General features: G+C 46.0%; 1 protein-coding gene across 5 annotated transcripts in view; it reads left to right on the plus strand.

The window, feature by feature from the left end:
• Nucleotides 1-21,508, plus strand: part of PTCH1 (patched 1) — a 64,513-nt gene extending 43,005 nt beyond the window's left edge. For 2 of the 5 annotated variants that reach the window (XM_027094159.1, XM_027094161.1), the window contains exons 15-24: nucleotides 392-701; nucleotides 5,514-5,656; nucleotides 7,734-7,917; nucleotides 9,389-9,669; nucleotides 11,105-11,242; nucleotides 14,137-14,279; nucleotides 17,595-17,694; nucleotides 18,244-18,498; nucleotides 20,101-20,644; nucleotides 21,194-21,508. In XM_027094159.1, the coding sequence (XP_026949960.1) occupies nucleotides 392-701; nucleotides 5,514-5,656; nucleotides 7,734-7,917; nucleotides 9,389-9,669; nucleotides 11,105-11,242; nucleotides 14,137-14,279; nucleotides 17,595-17,694; nucleotides 18,244-18,498; nucleotides 20,101-20,643 (2,097 nt within the window). In that variant the 3' untranslated portion in view covers nucleotide 20,644; nucleotides 21,194-21,508. Of the gene's footprint in view, nucleotides 1-391; nucleotides 702-5,513; nucleotides 5,657-7,733; nucleotides 7,918-9,388; nucleotides 9,670-11,104; nucleotides 11,243-14,136; nucleotides 14,280-17,594; nucleotides 17,695-18,243; nucleotides 20,645-21,193 lie in introns of those variants that run through there. The other 3 variants (XR_003430268.1, XM_027094162.1, XM_027094160.1) reach the window with 3 other exon arrangements.
• The last annotated feature ends 1,971 nt before the right edge of the window (nucleotides 21,509-23,479 follow it).

The following is a 23,479-nucleotide window of genomic DNA, read 5'->3' on the forward strand; positions in this document are numbered from 1 at the left end:
TGCGATTACCGGGCTTTCCTGGTGGCGCAGTGGTTGAGAGTCCGCCTGCCAATGCAGGGGACACGGGTTCGTGCCCCAGTCCGGGAAGATCCCTCGTGCCGCGCAGCGGCTGGGCCAGTGAGCCATGGCCGCTGGGCCTGCACGCCCGGAGCCTGTGCTCCGCAACGGGAGAGGCCACAGCAGTGAGAGGCCTGTGTACCGCCAAAAAAAAAAAAAAAAAGCAAAATTACCATGATTTTATGTTTTTTCCTCTGGGAAAACGACCCCTACACTGTACATCCGGATAGTGTGATGTTTAAGAGTGAGGTATAAACCAAACAGCTCATCTTTGTCAAGGGAGAGTCGGTTATGTTCCTCCGGGTCTGATCTCGGGCCCCTTATTCTGTTGCAGGTTGTGGTGATCTTCCTTTTCCTGGGCCTGCTGGGGGTCAGCCTTTATGGGACCACCCGAGTGCGTGATGGGCTGGATCTTACAGACATTGTGCCTCGGGAAACTAGAGAATATGACTTTATTGCTGCACAGTTCAAATACTTCTCTTTCTACAACATGTATATAGTCACTCAGAAGGCAGACTACCCCAATATCCAGCACTTACTTTACGACCTTCATAAGAGTTTCAGTAATGTGAAGTATGTCATGTTGGAAGAAAATAAACAGCTTCCCAAAATGTGGCTGCACTACTTCAGAGACTGGCTCCAAGGTAAGATGCTGCTGGAGGGCCCTTGTCCTTGGTAAACATTCACCATTTGGTCTTTGGTGTGTTCAGCGTCTACAAGTTCCCTTTGTTCACTTTATTAAAGTGTTAGATGATAATGTAACACTGACATGTTTCATTGACTTCTAATTGTTGCTGAAAATCCTTATATAGACTCTTTCTGGGGCAGCTCCCAAATCTGGTTTTTACCTGTAAAACGATGCAAACAGTTCAAATGGCCGATTCAGGAACTTCTGTAAGAATTTATGAGTACACAGGATAAATGAACAGATGTTCTTAGAATCACTGAATGCATCCCTATTCAGTCAGCAGCTAGGGGCAACTTTAGGCCTTCTTTCTCTCCAGTCGACTACTATTTCCTAGAAATGTTTCTAAGAGCAAGGTGAGAAGCTGAGAAAGGCATTTTAAAGCAGGAAATGGGAAAGTAGGTTATAAAAGACGGAGCTCGATGCTTCTAGTCCTCTTTTTTTTTTTTTTTTTTTAATGGTGGCTAGTTTGGTGACCAAGTGAAATCCAAGTGTTAATGGAATTTCTAGGCTGACTCACTGCCGAGTTGTAACTTACTACATCAGTAGTTTTGCATCATTGGTGAATATAATTTAAAATTCCGTCTTTTGACCATCTTTTGACTTACCATATGGAGTAAGCTTAATCGCTTGATCACATCTCATAGTATATAATAAATAATCAATTTCTGCTTTAAAATGCTTTCTTAGCTTCTGACCTTGCCCTTAGAAACATCTCTAGGAAATAGTAGTCGACTGGAGAGAAAGACGGCCTAAACTTGCTCCTAACTGCTGACTGAATATGAATGTATTCAGTGATTCTAAGAACATCTGTTCATTTATTTTGTGTTGACACATGCAAAGTAAAGTGGAGAATCAAGATAATTATCTACACAATTCAAGCAAAAATACTCTTACTGAAATACCCAAATAATTATGGCCCCAACATTTTTTGGCTTAAGTTATCCAAATGATTGTCTTAATTTCCCACTTAATTAGGCTTGTTTAAACACAGATTTAAGTGCCTTTTTTGGTCTTAAGTCAATACACTTGTATGTAAAGATTAAGCAGCCAATTTCCCTGTGAGTTTGCATGAAATGGTAAACAACTTGAATTTGATTGAAAATTCTTCAGTACGGTTTCTGTCTTTGACTCGTGTTCCTAGAATTTTGTTCGTGCATGTGTTACCAGATTTGACCTCTTTTTCTGAGGAAGGCGAAGAGAACTACATGACATTAACATTATTTTTTAACATGCTCGTGAGATTAACTTGAATTTGTTCCCAGTCTTATTTTTTTACAGTAGTTTGGGAAGCAGTGGGTTTTTTTTTTTTCAGATGATGAATCAAAAGAAGACGAGAAAGTTGAGAGATTCCCTGCTTTTCATTTTTCCCCCTTTGGCCAAAGACATGCAAATAACTTGCCACAAATAACAAAGAGATCTGCAGAGCACTGCCAGTATCTGAGCAAAGAAGGGTTATCCTGGAATTGATTTCAGTGTCTTCGGCCATTCCTTTGAATGTTCAATATGGCATGTTAGGCGGAGCTTTGGAAGAGGGTAGAGGGGCATTGTCTCCAGGCAGTGCAGAGGGCTAACCTTTTTATAGCCTATTGTAAATTATCCCCATGCTTTCATCCCTTTAAAGACCTAAAGCAGTTGGACTTGGGAATCTTTTTAAAAGGTGCCTTTGAATCATGTTTTGATTGCTAAGTGAACAGCACCCACCTAGACCAAGTAAGATCCATTCATGCCCACTGGTCGGCGTCCCAGCCAGCCCTAGGCCTCTGCATCTGACTCTACCAAGGTCCGGCAGAGCAGTGTACACGGGATGGCCAGATACTGGGACCACCGGCTGCCTAGACATTTTTCAGGCCTGTTGAGTGGTTGATTTGGTCTTTGAACATTTCCTCTTAGGAAGTAGTTATCCTTGAGTCAGCTTTCCTTCAAAGCACTTTGTGTGGTTGCTAAGTGATGGGACCCTCATTAGTTTTTAATGGAATGACCATTACAAACCACATCATCCCATTGGTCTTTAGCAACATTCCAGTAGTTTGTGGGGGGAGGGATTTACTCATAAAAATGTATAATGGTGATACAGAAATTATCTCCAATGTCACCTTTAAGCATACATGCAAATAAGGTGACCCTGGAGATAAAAACCACACTGTACACATGGTATTTGTTTATATTACACACTGAAATATGCAAATAAAATTTAGATTAGCATTTTCTTTTTAGCGTCCTGTATCAAAGAAAAATTGGCAGTTGAGATAATTAACTCAGAACTTCACACTAGAAAATAATTTCTAGTATAAAATATTTTAAATGAAAAAGTTCTAGCTAAAACTTTCATGTTTTGCCATAAAATAAGTGAAACGTCACAGTTCTTTCCTACACTATGCATGTGTTGGAATGTGAAATATTTGGCCAAGGGAAGAAGCAAATCCTTGTTCCTTGTTTTGTGTCAAGACCGTATAGTGTGCGTGCACTTAGGCCAAACCATTGTTACTTGAGCCTTTTGATAATTAATCAGAAAATAATACACTAATTATGAAAGAACTTAACTTTTCTGTGAAGTTAATGATTATTTCTCATTCATCGTGAAGCCCCCAGCAGAGTGAATGGCGAGTAGGGGGCCAGCAGCGTAGGTGACGAGTTGAGTGGAATTGCCAACAGGGTTGACCTCCCCAGATCAGATCTTTCTTTCCTTGTTTCACTCTAGGGTGTCCCCAGAGTCGTAGAGTATAAATATCATAAAACCGCACTCAGATTTTTGGGGCCCTCTATTTGCCACCAGATGTCATTGGTGTCCACGTTAACTCTATCAACAGATGTTTGTTTCCTGGGCACCATAGTGCATTCAGGGAGATTCAGAGCATTCGTGGTTCCAGCTGACCCTGGAAGAGGCTGCCTGGGTTCAAAGCTTAGCTCCAGCACTTACCCGCTGGGTGACTTTCCTCAAGTTACTTCACGTTCCCAAGCCTCATCTGTAAAGTGGGAACCATCATACCAGTAGGTTATCTCATGAGGTCGTTTTAAGAATTGAACGTGGGGTGATCAATGTAAAATGCTTAGACAGCCCCACACTCACAATAAGCGTGAGCTCTGCTCCTCAGGATAGCAGGTCGAGAGGAAAGGGTTAAAGTGCCTACAGGCCACAAAGTGATGGAAATTCTATTATAGTGAGGAAAACAAAACAGGCCTCTTTTCTGGTAGGGGTTGTTTTTTTCTCTCCTGTTTATTTTTTTCAAAAACAGGAAAAAAAAAAGGCTTTAGGTAATAAAATAACATCTGTTCAGTACTGACGGTTGTATGCATGCCTCGCTATGAAAAACAGTCTGTGTGAGAGGGGAGCGCAGCCATCCCGGTGGTCTCCCCGCCCGGCCCCGCGGCCACTCCACGTTCCCCGAACAGGGCCGCCTTTCACCACCGAGCCCGAGGCCCTCATCCCCAAATTGTTCCTGTGAAAACAACGCCCACAGCAACGTCGGAAGGAAGGTTTAGTTGGGACAGAGAGAGAGAACAAGAGAGAGAGAGAGAGAGTCCTGTGTTCCCTTCTCCCCCCAACTTCAAACCCCAAGAGTTTAACTATTTTGAGTACAAACGGAACCAGTTCCGTGTGTTGTGGGGAACGGGGGCGTGTCGTGAAATGAAACAACCCCTCCTCCCTCCTTACTGGCCACGTCTAACCCGTGCACGTGCAGCTGGTTCAGAAGATGTGGCTTCCTGGGCTGCTGGGGCTTGGGAGCTCAACGTGGGAGGTGGTTTGGGGGAGCAGGGCGACGGAAGAGCGGGGGGGGGGGGTGTCAGAGGAGAGTGTGTGCAAGCCAGCAATTGCTCAGACCCGAGGGCCGGGTCACCAGGGCCCTGTTTTCTCTTCCAACACGCTTATCTCTTTACAGCTGTAGCCAAACCGTCAGGTCTGTAATGATGGTTTTGATTACAGAAGCCAAGCGCAGCTGTGTGTGGTGGGCTGGTGGGCGCGCCCATCCCCCAAGCCCAGAAAGCTCTTTCCTTCCCCTCCTTGGCCTTGCGGTTTGTCATCTGTTCTCACAGAGCCCCCTTCTATTGGCCTGTGGCTTCCTGTTCTCAATATGATCCAAATTTACCCTGTGAGGTATTTCCCTGCACACACATGCACACAAGATCCCTCCTCCTCTCTCCTCCACAGCCCCTCTTGGAGGAAGGGTGGCAGAGAGGAAGAGAACAGTCCAGAGTGAATAGGTGTCGGCTGTGATCTTTACACAACCTGGCAGCCGATCCCACAGCTTGTATTAGCTCCACAAGTCGAACAGATGGAACAAATTGACAGAATCATGTGCACTCACCCAGGGCTGGAGAAGCAACTGAGTTGCTGTTTGAAGTTGGGAGTTTGAATGTGTTTTTCCTGCTCTGAGTGGAATTTCTGGTTGTATCGAAGAACCCATGGCTTAGCACCTGAAGTGGCACGAAACACTGAATGGGCCTGGCGTGTCTTTCTCACCCAGCCCTCTTGCTTTCTTTTGTCATGGGGGAGAAGAAGTGGAGTTTGGGGGGTGCTTTTTGAGGTAAAACATGTGTATTTGTTTCCTAGAAATGAATACTCTCCCCTTCTGCCTTCGAGGCAGTGATTATCAGCAACTTGAAGTTCATTCACGAAAAATCTAATAGTGTCACATGAAGTCAAATACAACTAGAATACAGAGTGTTTGGGGTTGATGGCAAACGCTCCGCTGTCCTCAGAGCACCCTGTTAGGACCAGGATCATTCTGGATAAGAGTTATAATGTATTACACACATTTGCCTTTTCTAGGACTTCAGGATGCATTTGACAGTGACTGGGAAACTGGGAAAATCATGCCAAACAATTACAAAAATGGATCAGATGACGGGGTCCTTGCCTACAAACTCCTGGTGCAAACCGGCAGCCGTGATAAGCCCATCGACATCAGCCAGGTACGCTCACTGCCTTATACCATGGGAGCTTCGGAGAGCGTCGTTGAGCAGGGCTTTGGGGCAACTGCCACTGAAGACTGCTTGACAGCGTGCGATCCCAGCCTGTGCTCTCTGCAGATCCAAGGCATCGGGGGCTGGAAGAATGAATATTGAGTTGGCTCTAATTCTCTTCATTCCACCAGCAGATCGGATGACTGCAGGCAACCCAGAGAGCCTCACCTTGCTCATCTGTCAAGTGGGGACGAGTGTGTTACTTACCTTCAGAGCAATTGTCAGAAGAAAGTCTAGTTGAGGCAATGCAGACTCTTTCAGATGTTAGACATACTGTGTTGCGTTGTTCTCTTTCGAATTCTTGTGCTTGTTACCGTGTCGGTCTTGGTTTTATCCAAACTTGGAAAGGTGGATCCATTGGGGAGCAGAATTTGAAAGAATAGAATTTGGCGTGGATGGATGGGTTAGGGAAGGAGAGAAGGATAGGAAGATTTGTTGTGTTTGATTCCTTTGCATTGCTGTGGCCTAAGGGGCAGAGGAGGACAGACGGATTGCTCTCTCATCAGCGAGGCAGATGGAAATCCTTGGAATCTGAGTGGACTCACTGTTGTGCTTACCCCCTAAGTAAGAAGAGCTGTTTCTATTTGGTAATCATATTCTCCAGCTGCATTTGCCTCTTGGCTGTGACACTTGGATTCCGGCATATCCCTTTTGATTCCTTGGGCATGCTGGGGAGGGCGTTTGGACCCTTCAGGTTTCAAATGAGTCCAGCCCCACTACTGGCTTCCCCTTGTAGCTTACTTGCTTACTTACTGCAGGCAGAAAACCGTCATGCTAATGATCTTCCTAGCAGCTCTGTTTATTGTCTCCCCTTTTTTGCTGGCATTAAAGGTGACAGATTTACAAAGTACATTGTTCAGAGTTATTATGGAGTGTGAACTTGGTGCTTTATGGCCACATGGGGCATGCTGTCTGGTTTGACAGGGCTGCGGGCAGAGGCGTCTGTCTGAGAGATAGCGGGGATGCCCGGGGGGCTGGGTTGGGTTTTAGGGACCAGGGACACTGTGGAACAAATGTGATTGGGCCAGGCCCCCGGACATCATTTCCTCCGCCTGGGAGGGAGAAGGGCGTGCTGTGTGCACGGAGGCCGTGAGCTGTACTATGTAATTCCAGAGACGGCTTGAAGACGTACAGTTGTTACATATCCTGTGGATTAATTGAATCCAGATCCCTAAAATTTAGTTCTCTCACTCTCCTCCCCTTTCTTCCTTCACTCTTTCTCTATTAACTTCTGTCATTGGTGTTTTCATTTTGTTAAAAAAGACCAAAAGCATTGGAACCGCTTCTCAATCTAAAGTAAACAGGAAAACGTATATGCACACATACGTGTGGGTCTCTGTATATCTGTCATCTGATGCCTTTCACCTATGCAAGGCCCACAGACCCACTTTAGAGGGAGCATAGCATTTGGCATCCTCACAGGATGTGGCGTACTATGTGTGACCACCTCTCTCAGAATAAGATTCCAAGAAAGACCAAGGCTGTGCACCCGTCCCTTCCACTTTCTGGCGATGGGCATTTTTTGAATACACAGGTCATAGGAGGCTAGTGTTAGCAAAATTTATACAGATGTTGTTTTATTTTTATAGCTCTCCTCCATTTACTGGGTGGCATTTCCTTTAGTGTTAACAGCAGAGGTTAACTGCACACAGACGTGTATGGGGATTCTTGCCAGGTTTTTTTCCCCCTTCCTCTCCTATAAATATGTTTCTTCAGATTGTTCATTCTCCGCCCTGGCAGCAGACAGTCTTTTAGCATTCAGATTTAATTGGTTCAGTCCATTCCTGGGCCGTCTGCAGAACTGTGTGTGTGTGTGTTATAAACATGCCGGTTATTGCATCCTCCGATAAGTGCATTTTGAAAGAAAGCAAAGGTGTTCTGATGGGATTTTCTGTACTTGCAAACAGTGGGCATTCTCTCCTTTGCTGCAAATGCTGGTGCAGAGCTCCGCTCCTATTCTCTCTAGGCAGGAGTGTGCGTACCCCAAGCACCCCTCTGAAAGGCTTCTGCTCTGCCCATTTTGCAGCTCACTAAACGGCGCCTGGTGGATGCAGACGGCATCATTAATCCCAACGCTTTCTACATCTACCTGACCGCTTGGGTCAGCAACGACCCCGTGGCGTACGCCGCCTCCCAAGCCAACATCCGGCCTCACCGTCCTGAGTGGGTCCACGACAAAGCCGACTACATGCCAGAAACCAGGCTGAGAAGTAAGTAGCCTTCCACTGGGCCTGCAAGCTTATGGGGCTCCTTACACGCCATACCTCCAGGCTCAGTCCCAGCCCTCATCCGTCGACACTACGCAGGGTTCAACAGTGTAAACAGAACAATATATTTCTTTTAGTTTAAAACTCTGGGAGACAGATGAGGATGTGTAATCGAATGCAACTCATGCTCTATCACACTGAGAAATAAGAGTCTGTAATCTCCCTTCGTGCCTTTGACTCGAAAACGTCCACCAGGCCTCTCTCTTTAATGCCAGCTGTTCCATGTGAAAGTTGGGGACGCCTCCAGGTCGAGTGTTGTGTTACTGTTGCAGAGTTTTATCGCTGGGGATTATATGTTTATCTTAACTTTGTCAACTCTGGTGTTGAAGGGATTTTTGGCAAGTTGGGTCATTCCTATAAGCCACCAAGCACCTGTACTCTGTCAAAGCTGTTTAAACCGGAGCAGAAAAGTCTGTATACAACAGCGTCCTCTTCCTTTCACCTCTCAGCCCCGACTTTGAAAGGTGGTTCTGGATGGATTTAATTTGCATTTGGGTTAGAGATATTAGTAGCGTATACCTTGGGTACGAGTCCAAGGGAGGACGTGAGAAAGAAGACAGGTCCCTTTGCGAACATGGCTGGAGAGCAGGCGGGTTGTGCTTCCCTGTATCTAAACCTCAGAGCCTTGTGGCAAGCAGCCAAGGCTTGTCTTAATGAAAATTTATAGTTGAGATTATAATAGGGCAAATCATGTTTAGCAAGTCAACTGAATGACCCCAGAGGGTCTGGAACACACAACGGCAGCAACTAAATGCTTGTTGTGTAAGGATTTCTTCCCCTGCTGCTGAAGACTTAGCATTGCATTAAAAAAAAGAAGCATGGAAGGTTTAAGTGTGTTAGATCACTAAAAGGATAAGAAAGTCAAGCGTTTTTCTCAGTAAAGCATGACTTTCGAGTTATTTTGTTCTCATAAGTGATTGAGTAAAACAGTTTGAACTTAGTATTTTCACTTGTGTCAGTTGAACAAAAAAAATGTTCCCACAATTGAATTCTTAAGTTGTTTAGACCCATTCCAAAGAGTGACTGCTTCTAGAAGATTAAAATCTAAGGGTAAATCAATACAGAGATCACGGGCTCCTCCTCCACACACACACACACACACACACACCCCAAAATCAAAGGTTGATCATTGTTTAAAATTTCTTAAACCAAAGATTGAAACTGTAAAGACCTGAAGACCATCATTGGTATTGTTTGTCCTTCGTGTTGAAAGAGGTGCAGTAAGTGGACTTTCTTGCCGAGTTCTTTCTCTTCTCATTGCAATTGTGGAGAACCCGGGGATGCACGTCTGGGATGGCTAACGGTGGGAGCTTGTTGCATTTCTTCCACCCTTGGATGGCGTCCGTTTGCCTTTCTCAGTATTGCCAGGAGCCCCTGATCCATGGGCCCTCTCCCTGTTGCCTTCTCTCTCCAGTCCCAGCAGCAGAGCCCATCGAATACGCTCAGTTCCCTTTCTACCTCAACGGCTTGCGTGACACCTCAGACTTCGTTGAAGCAATTGAAAAAGTCAGAACGATCTGCAACAACTACACAAGCCTGGGGCTCTCCAGCTACCCCAACGGCTACCCCTTCCTCTTCTGGGAGCAGTACATCGGCCTCCGCCACTGGCTTCTCCTGTCCATCAGCGTGGTGCTGGCCTGCACGTTCCTCGTGTGTGCTGTCTTCCTCCTGAACCCCTGGACGGCCGGGATCATTGTGAGTTTATTCTAAGGGTCTTTGTGGAAGTCACATTCCTTTCAGCATAGCTCTTTCTGCAGCCGGGAAGTTTTGTTTATGTCTGGGCCTCTGGAGGAGGGTATAGATTGCATCATCCATACTGTATTTATTCTACTGGAGGTGGTGAGGTTCATGGTTAGGTAGAGCCTTTAATGGCCTTAATCTTCTGTCCCCTCTCCTTTAAACTTTTTGTGTAAAGATAGGGGAGTTTTTGAGCACACTTTCCATAATATAGAGCTGAGCATTTATTAAATGCAAACACTCAAAGCGTAACTGTTTTTTCAGTTCAAGTGTCATTTTGTTACTACATCCCGGACCAAATATAGAGAAGATTCTTCTAAATGGAGCGATAATTCGAGAAGTTAGGATGGTGGTATATGGTTAAATGGTTTTAGGGATGGTTTTGTGTGGTGTGTTTGTTTTAACTCTTGGGCAGAATTGATAAACGAGTATTACCAACCTGTTTTTTGCATTCTTTCTCCAAGTATAATACTCTCAGATTTGAAACAAGTTTTGGGTAGAGTCTAATAAAATCATGGCAGTATTTAAATTCCATGAACTGTGGTATAGCCTTCAAAATGCCAGAATTATAAAAACAGAGACCAGGTCTTGTTTCTGCACCATAAGTCTGTGCAACAGGTATGTTTAAAGGTAAATGTTTAGTCTATAGGAGTTTTCATGGTACTTAAGCAATTGATGTTATCCATCTTTCATTAGCTTATTAAAAGAAAGCAAAGGGAACTTTTATTGTACTTGTCTGTCCCCCCTTCACTGCCTGCTGACCCCCACCTCCAGAAGGAAAGATCGTTCTCTCCTTCTTTTGTCTCTGTGTAGTTCATTGTTTTATTTGTATTTTCTCCTCTTTGGCCCCAAAAACTCCAAAGTCTGCCACACAGATTTTCTTTCCATCCCCCTAGAAATTTTTACAAGGCAGATGAAAGAAAGGCAAATAAAAGCTTTTCCTTGGATTTGACTGTTTGCTTTGTCCACCCCAGTAACTCCACATTTCTTCAAAGTGAAGGGGCTGTAACCTGACCCACATCAGCTGACCACACGTCCCCTTTCTCCCAAGTCATCCTCACTCAGTCCATGGACTCTCCAAGCAAAAGCAAAGCTACTTTTACGTCAAAGAACTTTTATTCACCCCGTCCGATCAGCTTTCTTAAGGATGGAGGGCAAGGCAACCAAAAACTCTAGTTGCAACTCAGTTATAAGTTGAAGGATGGTCTCTGATGGTTAAGATCAAAACAGAAGGAAACACCTTGTTTTAAACTGTATTAAATTTGTAGCCAGCAATGAGTGCGTGTTTCTATAATTCCTTATAGATTGCGCTCGGGGAACAGTTTTGAAAAAATTTTTGCGACACCTAGAGTGTGTTTGTGCCCAGCCGCTCATCCTGTGTGTCTTTTTCAAGGTGACAGTCTTGGCTTTGATGACGGTCGAGCTCTTTGGCATGATGGGCCTCATTGGAATCAAGCTGAGTGCCGTGCCTGTGGTCATCTTGATCGCTTCCGTCGGCATTGGAGTGGAGTTCACCGTTCATGTTGCTCTGGTATGGGAGACGTTTTGAGTGAAAGCTATTCACTAGAAAGGCAACCTGTTTCCTCTAGCTCTTTTTAGTTTCCAAGTTGGGAACCTTTTCATTTTCTCCAACATCAAGGAACACACCTGACACACATCACGGCAAAAAGGCTTCAGAGCACAGACGTTCCCTGGGAGTGGCTGAAGTTCAGCCGGACTCCTTTCCCTCTGGGGGAAATCTAAGAAAGAGGGTGTCAAAGGTGAAAGCCAGGCCACATCAGCAGTAGGCAGTGTCTTTGGTGTGTCCGAGTGGGCCAGGAAGGATTCTGCTCATTTGGTGTCGTCAGTTGTGTCACCACGGGTCCTGAACTCGTCTGCTGTTCCTAAGACAGATGGTGTATACGTGTGCACGAATACACACAATTTTTAAAATCACAGTCATAAAGCAGGGATAAAATGAGACCACACTCACAGATTTGGTGGGGATGGCATAGTGGAGGGTGAGGTGAGTTGGCAGCTGAGGAAATACCCTGGGGCTGATGAACTAGCTCTCCCACCTGAGGCCACCCAGCTCCTTCGACCTCCCAGCTTCCAAATTCATGACAGCAGAAAGTAGGAGAACTAGCGTTGCTCTCAATAGGAATCCCCCCACCCCACCCCCCCGCCCACCCGGCTCTTTCTATGCACAGTCCTGTGAATCTTTGTGGGAGAAAAGTAAACTTCAAGAGGAGTCTAACCCAAGAGACAAACCCATCGTATACATTTATCAGAGAATCATTCAAAAGCCCTATAGCGATGCGTAAATTATGTTCCGTACACACTTGTGTTTATAGTCTGCGTCCTTGGGTTTATGTAGGCATTCAGTAAATACTTACTGACTGAATAAATACTGATGTTTGGAATGCTTAGCTAGGAAACCAAGCATTTGACTTGGATCAAGTTACTTTGAGTAAAAGCCTTTGCTCTTGCAAAAAGCCTTGCTTTTGCACCTCTAGCATTGATTTTCTTTGGGCTTAACACATGGCACGTGCATAGCTACACACATGGGTGTCTAGACAGATGCTTCTGCCTTCTACCTTCTGTTGTCTTCTTTCAGGGCCATATTTATGCTGCGTAGAGATGATAAATGTTTATATTTCAGAAGGAATGTTTTGTTGCAGTTAACCTGTTTTTTCCCCCAATGTATAATAAAAAGCCCATAATATATAGAAACAGTTTTCTACATTTTGAGCCTACCCTAATTACTTTCCTCAGTTGAGCTGGGAAGAAGGAGAGGGGATTTTTAGAAAGAAGAGCCTAGAGCTTCGAGAACACATAATGACGATATCATTTCTTTTAAAAAGGAGAAAAATTACCCGCGAGTTAAAAATCCACAAATCATTTCATTCTGATGTGAATGAAAACCACTCTTCTTGGTAGCTAGCATTACAAACAAGGGTGGTCCTAGAACAGATTTTTGCGGTGGAAATGCTAACGACAGTCTTTAAACTGTAGCGGCCCCTTGGATCTCTGGGGTAGTATGAACATAAATATCCATACCGGTGCTGAATAAACGGTGAAGGAACGCCTCTATTCCTCATGCAAGATTTACTCCTGAGAATTGAAAGAGTCTCAAGAGGCAGCTTGGCTTTGTGCTGCTAGCCCAGGTCTTCATCAAGAGACTACCCACACACAGGACATGGTGTTTTTACCGTGTCCTGTACGTGAAAGTCGCCAAGGAATCGATGGGCGCCTGGCAGTTTACTGTTTCAGTAGCATAGGTTCTATGCAAGAAGATCAACCCAACTTTGACCCTTGTGGCCTCACGGCCCAGATACAGCACAGAGCACCATGGTTCCAAACCATCTTGGTGCTTTCCTCCCAGGAGAAAAAGACAACTACTCTGACACTAAAATCTCCCAGCTCTGAAAGACCATCCATACATAGACCCCACTTCAGAGAAAAATATGAGAATTCACAATGCACCTTTGCAGACTTCTGTGTCATTTTATTTCTTCATCCATTAAGTAGAATAACGTCCTGTCCTTCCCTGGTGCACCTGCAAGGGCCCCAAGCCCTCTTCTCAGCACATCCTAGAGCAGCCTTAACTTTCAGAGAGCAAGCTTCTGCCGGGCTCAGCCCTCCCCCCACTGGGGGAGCAGACAGGGTGTAACAGTAACTAACCCACATTAAAATGGTCCTGGGTCACACTCTCAAGCCAATAGTCTGATATACCAAGATCTCCATAAAGGTCCCATTTGGTATCAACAGTATCCTTGACCTAGAAGAGCTTTAGAGAATGCATAAGAGGTGAGATGTATCCACACATATTTAGAACAGGCTTGACTGAATTTACAGCCCTGTGTTTTTCTTGTGATACCTTCATGGTACTTACATGTACTACAAACACATTAGTTGGAACACGGTGACAGAATTTCTAACCTCAGCATAATAGTGAGGAAATATGTATTTAGCACCCAGGTGCTAAGCCCCTTTGGAAGTAAGATCTTGACCTTTTAAAAAATCGGGCAAAATGCTGTCGCTTTCACAACTGGAGGTCTCCCATGTGAATGATGCTAGATCATTTAAGTGTGGGGAGTAAACTCAAGCGTGAGTAACAGTGAAAAGAAGGGAACATTTTGCTCATTTGTATAGTTTTGGCATGGTTTTTAAATTTAAAGTAAATATGCTTTTCTTCTTTTCTTCTTGATGTTCAAGATTTACATCAATACCAAATACAACCCATTATCGTGAACAGGTCAATTTAGCGTAAGCCTAGATTTAGCTAGTTGAGCAGCCCCAGTTACACATGCCAGTAGATAGAGGGTAGGATCTGAGAGGTTCGGTGGAGGCAGATGAAAGTGGCTAATAGCATTGAAGACGAAGCTGGCTGTTGACCAAGTCAAGTCCAGGCATCTGATCATCTGACCTCTCCTCGTTGCGCAGGCCTTTCTAACAGCCATTGGCGATAAGAACCGCAGGGCCATGCTCGCCCTGGAGCACATGTTTGCACCCGTTCTGGACGGTGCCGTTTCCACTCTGTTAGGAGTGCTGATGCTTGCAGGATCCGAGTTTGATTTCATTGTCAGGTAAGCATTCGTTTCTAATGGGACCTCTGTTGCTTATTCCCTTCTGCCTCTGGAAGATTGCAGCATGTCTTCATTGTGACTCTACTCCCCGCTCCTAACCCCGTAGCTTCATTGAGGAATAATTGACAAATAAAAATTGTATATATTTAAGGGGGTACAACATGGTGGTTTGATATATGCATACATTGTGAAGTGATTGCCACAATCTGTGACTCCACTCTCTTTTGAGTTTATTAACTCAGAGGTATCCTGAGAGGCATAAAAGCAAGCTCCCTTCTAGAGCTGTCTTGGGGAATATCTTAGGGAGAAAAGATGGAGGGTTTGGGGCTAGCAACAAAGGCAACTCTACAACTTGAAACCGATATCCCAGTTATTGCTATTGAGGTTAGAAATACCAACAGAAAGAAATGACCTGGTTCCCATTAATTGACTGAATTTGACCTTTACTTCTCCTTCAAAACTGTAGAAAGGAAAACGTACAGATACCTACAGTTTTCACATAGATTTTATTCTTTTAAGAAGTGAAGATGACATGCCTTGATTTCACATTTGAGTTGCCACTAAGATTTAAGAAGCATTTAACGTGTGACTTAACACCAATAAATTTTTGAGATCCAAGCCTAGTTGGATACATCTTTCAATTTGGATTTCATGGCAAGCAGTTTCTGGTGAATTTAATTAAGGATTTGACTTTGTGAAGTACAAAAGGAGAGCAAGTTTTCCTTTTAAAAAGAATTTGAGAACTGCAGGGAAAGACCATTTTCTTCTCTGAACAGCCTCCGCAGCTTTTTGACAAAGCTGCCCTTGGATGTAACCCTGTTGCTCCGTGGAGGGGCGAGGCCAGAATCATCAATAAGTAAAAGATAGTCCAGAATTAGGACCATGGCAAAGCAGAATGAAATGTGAGAAATGACTTGATCGTTAGGGACGTTTCGATAATCTAGAGAGAGATTCTAAACAGGCTTTTCTGATGTGTATGTTGCGATAGACCTTTCAATTCCAAGTGAAAAGAAGAGGATTTTAAGTTGTAGCCAACGTTTCTTTATTACGAGAAAAGATCAGTCCACGGGTCTGTGACGTTACCCCATTGGGCGGGTCGGCATCATGGAGATTTAGCCTTGCTAGAATGAGTGCCAGGGTTGGCTCACTGGCGCTTGGGTAGAGAATGAGTGGAGAGGTGTAGACCAGTCCTTCTCAAGCTGTAACGTGCTCGTGAGTCATCTGGGGCTCTCTGTAAGTGCAGATCGGACTTCGTTGGGGGTGGGGAGCAGAGTCTGCGTTTCCAGCCAGCTCCCAAGATGATGGCCACGTTGCTGATCCTCTCAGCACAGATGACCGATCACTTAACAAGCCCAGTTAGTACACCCTGTTTGCCAATATCAGGTAGACATATGCCTAAACTAGATGAAGGTTTTGGTCTGGGTTTTGTTTTAAGCTCTTAATTTGATTTTGACTTTTCCGTTACTCGGGCATGAGTAGTTGTTTCTCTGTGATGTAAAAACCCTATGTCAAATAGAGTTTCTTTGTGTAATGTCTCATTCAACACAATGTAGTGAGCACCTCATAAGTGCCATTTCACACAACTGCAAGTAATGTAGACCCCGTCCCCCTGTACATGGGGGGAGAGACAAGGTCACAGGCAATTCAAAACCATGGGAAACAGAGTGTGATGGGATCTCAGAGGATCTAACTCAGCCTTGTGGGGGCTGCCAAGGGAGCCACAGAGAAGAAACGTAGCCTGAATTAGAACAACCATCTGGGACCTGGGTGGAGAGCAGGATCCCAGCTCTCTCATCTAACCCATGGCGTCTTGTTCTCTCCCAGAGATATCAGGGTTCTTGTTTCAAGCACTTAAAGGGGCTTCCCATTTTCTAGAACTGGATGGATTAACCTGATAAAGCCCTCACCGAGGTCGACTAAATGAGCAGACGTTGTATACACTAAGCTGTCAGAAATCTAATTGGTCTGTTTATTCTACAGTTAGATGGATGGGATGCAAATGTCTTAATGCCTGCTGCTGATATATGCCTCCGCCTAAAGTTGCAGCAGTTTACATTAGTGCAAGGCATCGGCTGCTTGGTCTTTACTAATGCAGCTCAGAAGTTTCTAATGTTTACAATAGCTGCGAGGTATTTGTATTTTTATAGGGATTCTCTCTCCTTTCATCTAATGTTGAAACATATATAGGCACAGCAAAGGTTGGTGCCTGTTCCGTTTTATGATCAAGAGGACCATTAGCAGATAGATATCTTGCCCTCCCTCTTCCCAGAACATCCTGAGCTCTCCCCCACCCCAGCCCACTTCCAGCAGAATTGCCCTAGAAACCGTTAGTTACAGAAACGCATGCTTGCGTGGAGCCCGCTGCCTCCAGCTGTGTGCAACATCCTCCAGCCACTCTCCCTGGTTGACAGGTTCACCTTGGTATTCGTGAAGGATCCCAGACCTTAGCCCTCAACGGTGGGAAAGCAGGGCCACTTGTGCACTCTCCTCTTCTTCATGGTGCTGCGGCCTTTATGTTTGAATTGGCTGACGCAAAACAAGAGTATTCAGAGATGCTAAATTGTTCAACAAAAGATTGGCCGGCAGAGCAGCCCGTCATTGTGGACCGCCCTCCCCCGAAAATGCCCCAGCAACCACAGAATGGGCAGTGTTTTCTTTGCCGAAAGCTGGTTCCAGTGTTCTAAAAAGATTGCAGTTGGAACTGTTTGGTAAAACTGGAACTCACAGAATTCTGGGCAGAAAGTTGCGGTTAATGAAAGCCCGGGGAAAGCCTTACCTGCTACGCTGGAGACTTAATTAGAGATTCTGCTCTAAGATGCAGAAGCATTTCACAGTGGATTAGCTGCCTGCAGAAGTGGGCTGCTTTTCCTCCTGGGCTAAATTGTTTAAATTCTACACCCTTCACTTCATTTGTTTGCTTCTGCTGGGTTTTCATGAACGGGGCCCCTCTGCATTGTATTTGTGCTTTCAGTCTGCTCGGCCATTCAGTTCACATTCCATATTTTTGTGTTTGTGTAACACATTCATAAATAACATTACATGCCATGAGATTTCAGCAAATTAACAAACCTAATTTTTTTTCTTCCCTTCATGAACTAACACTTTGGGTTGTAGAATGTAGTCCTCAAAGTCATAAGGTTAAAAGAAAAGAGAAAAAAAAACCTAATCTTGTGCTGAATTTGAAACGCAGTGTTGTAACAGCCTTTTCACTGGTGTGGGTTTTGTTAATTTTTGGCTCTGACGTTTGGGCACGTGAAGGGTAGCTTAATTTACTTTTGCCATGGTAAATGTTCCTGTTTCCCTTTTATCTTCAAGGTATTTCTTTGCTGTCCTGGCAATCCTAACAATCCTGGGTGTTCTCAATGGACTGGTTTTGCTGCCAGTCCTTTTGTCCTTCTTCGGACCGTATCCTGAGGTCAGTAATTGTTGCCAGTGTAATGTGCAGCCCTCAGACCACCTGAATATTGTTTTTCCTGGTGTCACTCTTAATTTAGATATTTAAGTATATCCACATTTGCTGGTTGTTTACTTTTTCAGTAAACAGCTCAAATAACTCTGGCTTTTTTTCTCTTCAGTTTAATAGTCTTAGGGGATGTAGGGGGAATGGTTTGGTTTGGTTGAGGTTGTTTATTTTTGAAACCTAGTGATTGGCAACCTGAGTCTTGTAGGTCTCTATCAATGAAGCACTTTCCACTCAAGAAGAATATCTGGGCTTGAACAGGAGTAAAAGGGGCACAGCCTGCCTTTCCAGAGTGTGAAAGCAGAGGGCAGGTCTTTTGCTCCAGCCGTCAGGCCCAAGGGTCTTCAGAGTGGCAGGGATTGGGCCAAGTGAATACAGGGTAGCGTGAGAGGCCGGCGGCGGGGGAGGGGCAGCGACCCCTGAACAATATTGTGCTTTGAACCTTAAGTGTGGCCACCAGGTAGATGGTTGATAACACCTGTAATATTGAATCCCCTTAAATAGGTGTCTCCAGCCAACGGGCTGAACCGGCTGCCCACCCCTTCCCCTGAGCCGCCCCCCAGTGTGGTCCGGTTCGCTCTGCCCCCTGGTCACACGAACAACGGGTCTGATTCCTCTGACTCGGAGTACAGTTCTCAGACGACGGTGTCGGGCATCAGTGAGGAGCTTCGGCACTACGAGGCCCAGCAGGGCGCCGGGGGCCCTTCCCACCAAGTGATCGTGGAAGCCACAGAGAACCCTGTCTTCGCCCGCTCCACCGTAAGTCATAAGTCACCCCAGGAGGCAGCCCCTGCCTGCTCTGAACAGCAAATCACAGACAGCATGCCAAAAAATGTATAGGTTAGGTGGACTCATATGAAATGGCCAATATTTGGCTCTTCTTAAACTATAAAAATGTCAGTTTCATGTGGCTGTATCTCATACAGATTGAAAAGGGCAGGGACCAATATTGGTGGCTACACAGAACATCCGTCAGCATATATCACGTTTGAGCTTAAGGACCGGAGGTAAAGCATGCCTTGCTCCCCCTGCCCCCCTTCTTTAAAAGCTACGTATCATTGTAGGAGGATACCTGTTTCAAAATGTAATGGTATTTTTATTGCCAGCAGAAGTGATTTCTTTTCCCTTCCACTTCTGTTCCTTTTAATTACCCTTGGTATAAAATTCTTTCGATCGTTATTGTCTAAGACTTCACCAGAAGCTTTTGTGGCTCCAAGCTCGTATCCTAGGTGGCGGGAAGGAGCAGAGAAGCTGAGAACCAGCCTTCAGTAATTCAGGAAAACCGTGAGCAGCCCGGAGCCTCTTCTCAGAGGCCCTGAGAGCCCCAACTGCATTCTCCCCTCTCTGTGCTCCCCAGGATGTCCTCGGCCCCCCAGGCCTGGAGCACAGCACACAAAACCCAAGGAATGTTCTAAGGCTCCTGTTGCTCTGACAGGGGGCCTCCTGCTGTCCCTCCAGGAAATGGGTATTCCAGTCCCAGGCTGGAGCTGCCCTTCCATGAAAGAGAGAGAGGCCAACCAAATAACCTAAATTTTCTTCCTCTTACCCCCCGTGACGATGCCTGCTGAGCTGCAGTGTGAATCTGGTTTTGTTCAGCGGGAGCCTAAAAATAGGTACAAGCTGAACGACTTTGAAGTTGGTCACGGTCCTTTTGATTGATGTGGCCACTGTGTTGCTCCATGCTTTGTACAGAGACCCAGAAACCAGATTCCTAACGACAGGATAGAGCAGCACTGCCCGGTAGAACTTTCTGTGACAGTGCGAATGCTCTCCAGTGCAGTAGCCACTGCAACATGTGGCTGTGGAGCATTTGAAATGCGACTAGTGCGACCTAAGGGACTGAATTTTGAATTTTAGTTAATTTAAACGTACATAGCCACGTGTCCCTCATGGCTACCGTATTCAACAGTGTAGGCAACGTCCGGGTAACGTCCTGCATTTGGGCGAGCCAGGGCCAGACACTTAGTCATTTTAGAAGAAAGAGGGAGCTCGAGATCTGATCCTACCCAGCAGGGTGGGGTGGCGGACTGTGGGAGAGAGGCAGCTCCGGTACTTAGACCACAGCCCTGCATTTATGGGCAGCCAGCCGTATGTGTCCGGCCAGCTGTGCTGGAGAAAGCCTAGGCATAGGGTCCAAACAGGGCGTACCTCTGCCACGTCGTTGTGGGTGGAAGGCCCCTGGTCGCTCCCTGGGGCGCTCCCGGCCATCTGTGGGGTTGACTAAGGTCTAGTTCAGAAAGAGCTGTGTGTGGGTGGCCGGGCGGTAGTCAGAGCCATGAAGGGAGGGCTGGGGCAGCGGGGGCCGATGCCCAGCCTGGGGTTAGCACCCGGCCTGTTTCAGCCTGCCCTTGCCCTCTGCAGGTGGTCCATCCTGAACCGAGGCAGCACCCACCCTCCAACCCTCGACAGCAGCCCCATCTGGACTCAGGGTCCCTGCCACCCGGACGGCCAGGCCAGCAGCCCAGAAGAGAGGCCCCCAGAGAATGCTTGAGGCCGCCCCCTTACAGACCGCGCAGAGACGCTTTCGAAATTTCTACTGAAGGGCATTCTGGCCCTAGCAATAGGGACCGCACGGGCCCCCGGGGAACCCGTTCTCACAACCCTCGGCACCCAGCGTTCACTGCCACGGGCAGCTCCGTGCCCAGCTACTGCCAGCCCATCACCACCGTGACGGCCTCAGCGTCCGTGACTGTTGCAGTGCACCCCCCGCCCGGGCCCAGTCGGAACCCCCGAGGGGGACTTCGCCCGGGCTACGAGGACTACCCCGAGACTGACCACGGGCTGTTTGAGGACCCCCATGTGCCTTTTAACGTCCGTTGCGAGAGGAGGGATCCCAAGGTGGAGGTCATTGAGCTACAGGACGTGGAATGTGAGGAGAGGCGCCGGGGCAGCAGCTCCAACTGAGGTGGGCGGGGCCGGTGGGCAGGTGGGTGGGCCTCTGAGGCGCTGCTCTTCAATGACCCCTCAGGGACTTAGAGGGACGCAGATGGCTGCATCCTCCTGGAGCCCTGGGCACTCATGTGTCCCCTACTGAACCGCAGTGACCTCTTACCCACAGGCAGGGTTGCCTGTCTAAGCTTCGTCATCCTTGGAGAACCAGTTGAGTTCCAGATTGGATCTGTCCCTCACAGTTAGCCTGTGGAGGTTTAATGCATCTCAACAGAGACACTGACAGCTGCCCCTTTCACCTATTTTTCAGTCTTTTAAAGCCATAGCAGGTATGTCTGATGAACGCACAGCTCAGTGAACAGTCACAAAGTGAGCGCATCCCTGTCACCAGCCCCCAGGTCAAGGGAGAGATCATGACCCACCCCTGGAAGCCCCTCATGCCCTCACCCATCCCCCACCGTCCTGATCTCTGTACCCCAGACCCGTGTTGCCTGTGTTTGTGCTTTATACATAGGGACTCGTAGACCTGTTACTTTGACTTCCTTTTTTTTTTTTTCTTTTAAAGGGTGAGTAAAATCTGAAGCAAAGAGGCCAAAGATTGGAAGCCCCTCCCTACCCCTACCCTGCCCCACCAGAACTGCTTGAAGAGAGCTGCGGAGTTAGAAAGGCGTGCTGTGCCAGACAGCAGTTCATTGTTACTGTAACTGATTGTATTATTTTGTGAAATACTTCTATAAATATTTAAGAGGTGTACACATATGTAATATACGAAGGAACGGATGTAAAGTAGTGTGATCTGGGTTTTCTGCACTCCCGCCTCCAGCGCAGGCGGTGGGGAGACCGCAGCGGAGCCCCTCCCTATTTGTACATTGGTCTCTGTACCACAGCCAAGCTTAACTTAGTCTTAAATTTCAGCATATGTTGCTGCTGCTTAAATATTGTATAATTTACCTGTATAATTCTATGCAAATATTGCTTATGTAATAGGATTATTTTGTAAAGGTTTCTGTTTAAAATATTTTAAATTTGCATATCACAACCCTGTGGTAGTATGAAATGTTACTGTTAACTTTCAAACACGCTATGCGTGATAATTTTGTTGTTGTTTAATGAGCAAATATGAAGAAAGCACGTTAACCCCGGTGGCTTCTCTAGGTGTAGTTGGATGAGATTCTCTTGTTTGGCTGTGTGTGTGAACATGTGTGTGATTTCCCAATGTACTGTACTGTGATTTTTTTTCTTTTTTTTCTTTTTACTGTCTGTGAACCCGTGGTGGGCTCTACCTTAGGCCAGAAGAGTCAGGATATCTCTAGTGCTAGCGCTGGTGGAGGGCTAGCCCTAAACATCTCCTTTATCCTTTTGCCAGACTCACTTCAAGTTCAGGGCATCTCTTAAGATTATTGGCTGCCATCCAGACACCCCAACTCGTGCCTCAGAGGAGATAAGTTCCTTCGCATGGACCATTGTGGTGGATGTTGGAACCTCAGGGTACAGAGCTCACATCTCTTCAACTTCATTGGTATTAAAGACCTAGAGAACATGCCCAGTGGGAGCCTCAGCTGGGCCGTGAGCGTATCCTCTAAAGTACGCAGCCTTCATTGTACCTCTCTTGTAACCAACGCACCACACACACACACACACACACACACACACACACACACACACACACACCACCAGTATCACCACCCAAATTTAAGAGTGGATTGGAAATCTTCTGGAGACAATGACCTCTTAATTCTGGGTCCACAACAGACCCAGAGGTGATGTTTTGAGTCCCTACAATTTAAACTCCCTCTCTTGCTAAATGGCACGGTTGGGGCTTTCTGGATCTGTCTGCCTCCTCTTTAAAATAGTGAGCATCCAATATGGTGATACGGAATCAGAAATTCTATAGGATATGAGCTTCAGAAGGCTGATCCTCCAAGTGTTAATATTAACATGATGGGTGCACGCTTCCTAAGTATCTCATCCCCCTCTTCTCACCATCATTAGTATTCTTTCAATGTGACATTTATTGAAGAGCAGGAAGATGCTAATTGCATAACCCCCACTGAAGAATGTATATAGAGACATATCTCTCAACCAGGTGTTATTTTTAAAGATCTGCTTCCATATCAATTCTGTTTTCTTGCTCTGAGGTTTGGTCTTCCTAGGCTCTTAGCCAGAGACCAACAAATGTTGGGGAAGCACTCGGTACCCAGACTAAGCTACTGTAGGAGTGCACAAAGGGCAGCTCCCATTATGCCTCCTGTTTTACATGGAAAATCTTATTCGAAAGGCAACGGCCCACAATAGTACCAGCAGTGTAGTGACCTCAGACTGTAAAACTCGCCGCGAGACTGTGGCTACCAGATGGGTGTGTTCATATGCCAGGGTCCCAAGTGGCCCCACTGCTACTGTTTGGTGCCTCTGTCAGCCACACTGTCTGTCTACCTAACACTCAGCTCTGCTCAGAAAACTCAATATCCCGCATTCAGGAGAGAGATGATGCAAAATTCAGAGGTCTGCTTCCCTCTGGCTCGAGGAGTGCCCTCACTCCTTTCCTGAGCCCAGCTTGCATGGTGCCTGACTGCTTGGCTGGCCCCTGCTTTCTGCACAGCGTAGAGCTCTCTCCAGTAGTCACATTGGCAAAGGGAGAACTCGGGGGCTGGCAGGCAACCAGAATTTCTCTCTCTCTTTTTTAAAATAGTTTTATTTTGTCTGTCTTGTTTGTTCATTTGGATGTTTTAATTTTTAAAAAAAAAAATCTTTGCTGATATTTATAATTTTGTATCATAAGAATGTTTTCCTACAGTATTTGTCATGCCAGTTTATAACAGAAAAATGCAGGGATTTTATTTCTATTGGAAAC

This window comes from Aethalodelphis obliquidens, unplaced genomic scaffold (genome assembly GCF_003676395.1).
Source record: "Aethalodelphis obliquidens isolate GAN/ISIS:26980383/991018 unplaced genomic scaffold, ASM367639v1 scaffold88, whole genome shotgun sequence".
Lineage (NCBI taxonomy): Eukaryota > Metazoa > Chordata > Mammalia > Artiodactyla > Delphinidae > Aethalodelphis > Aethalodelphis obliquidens.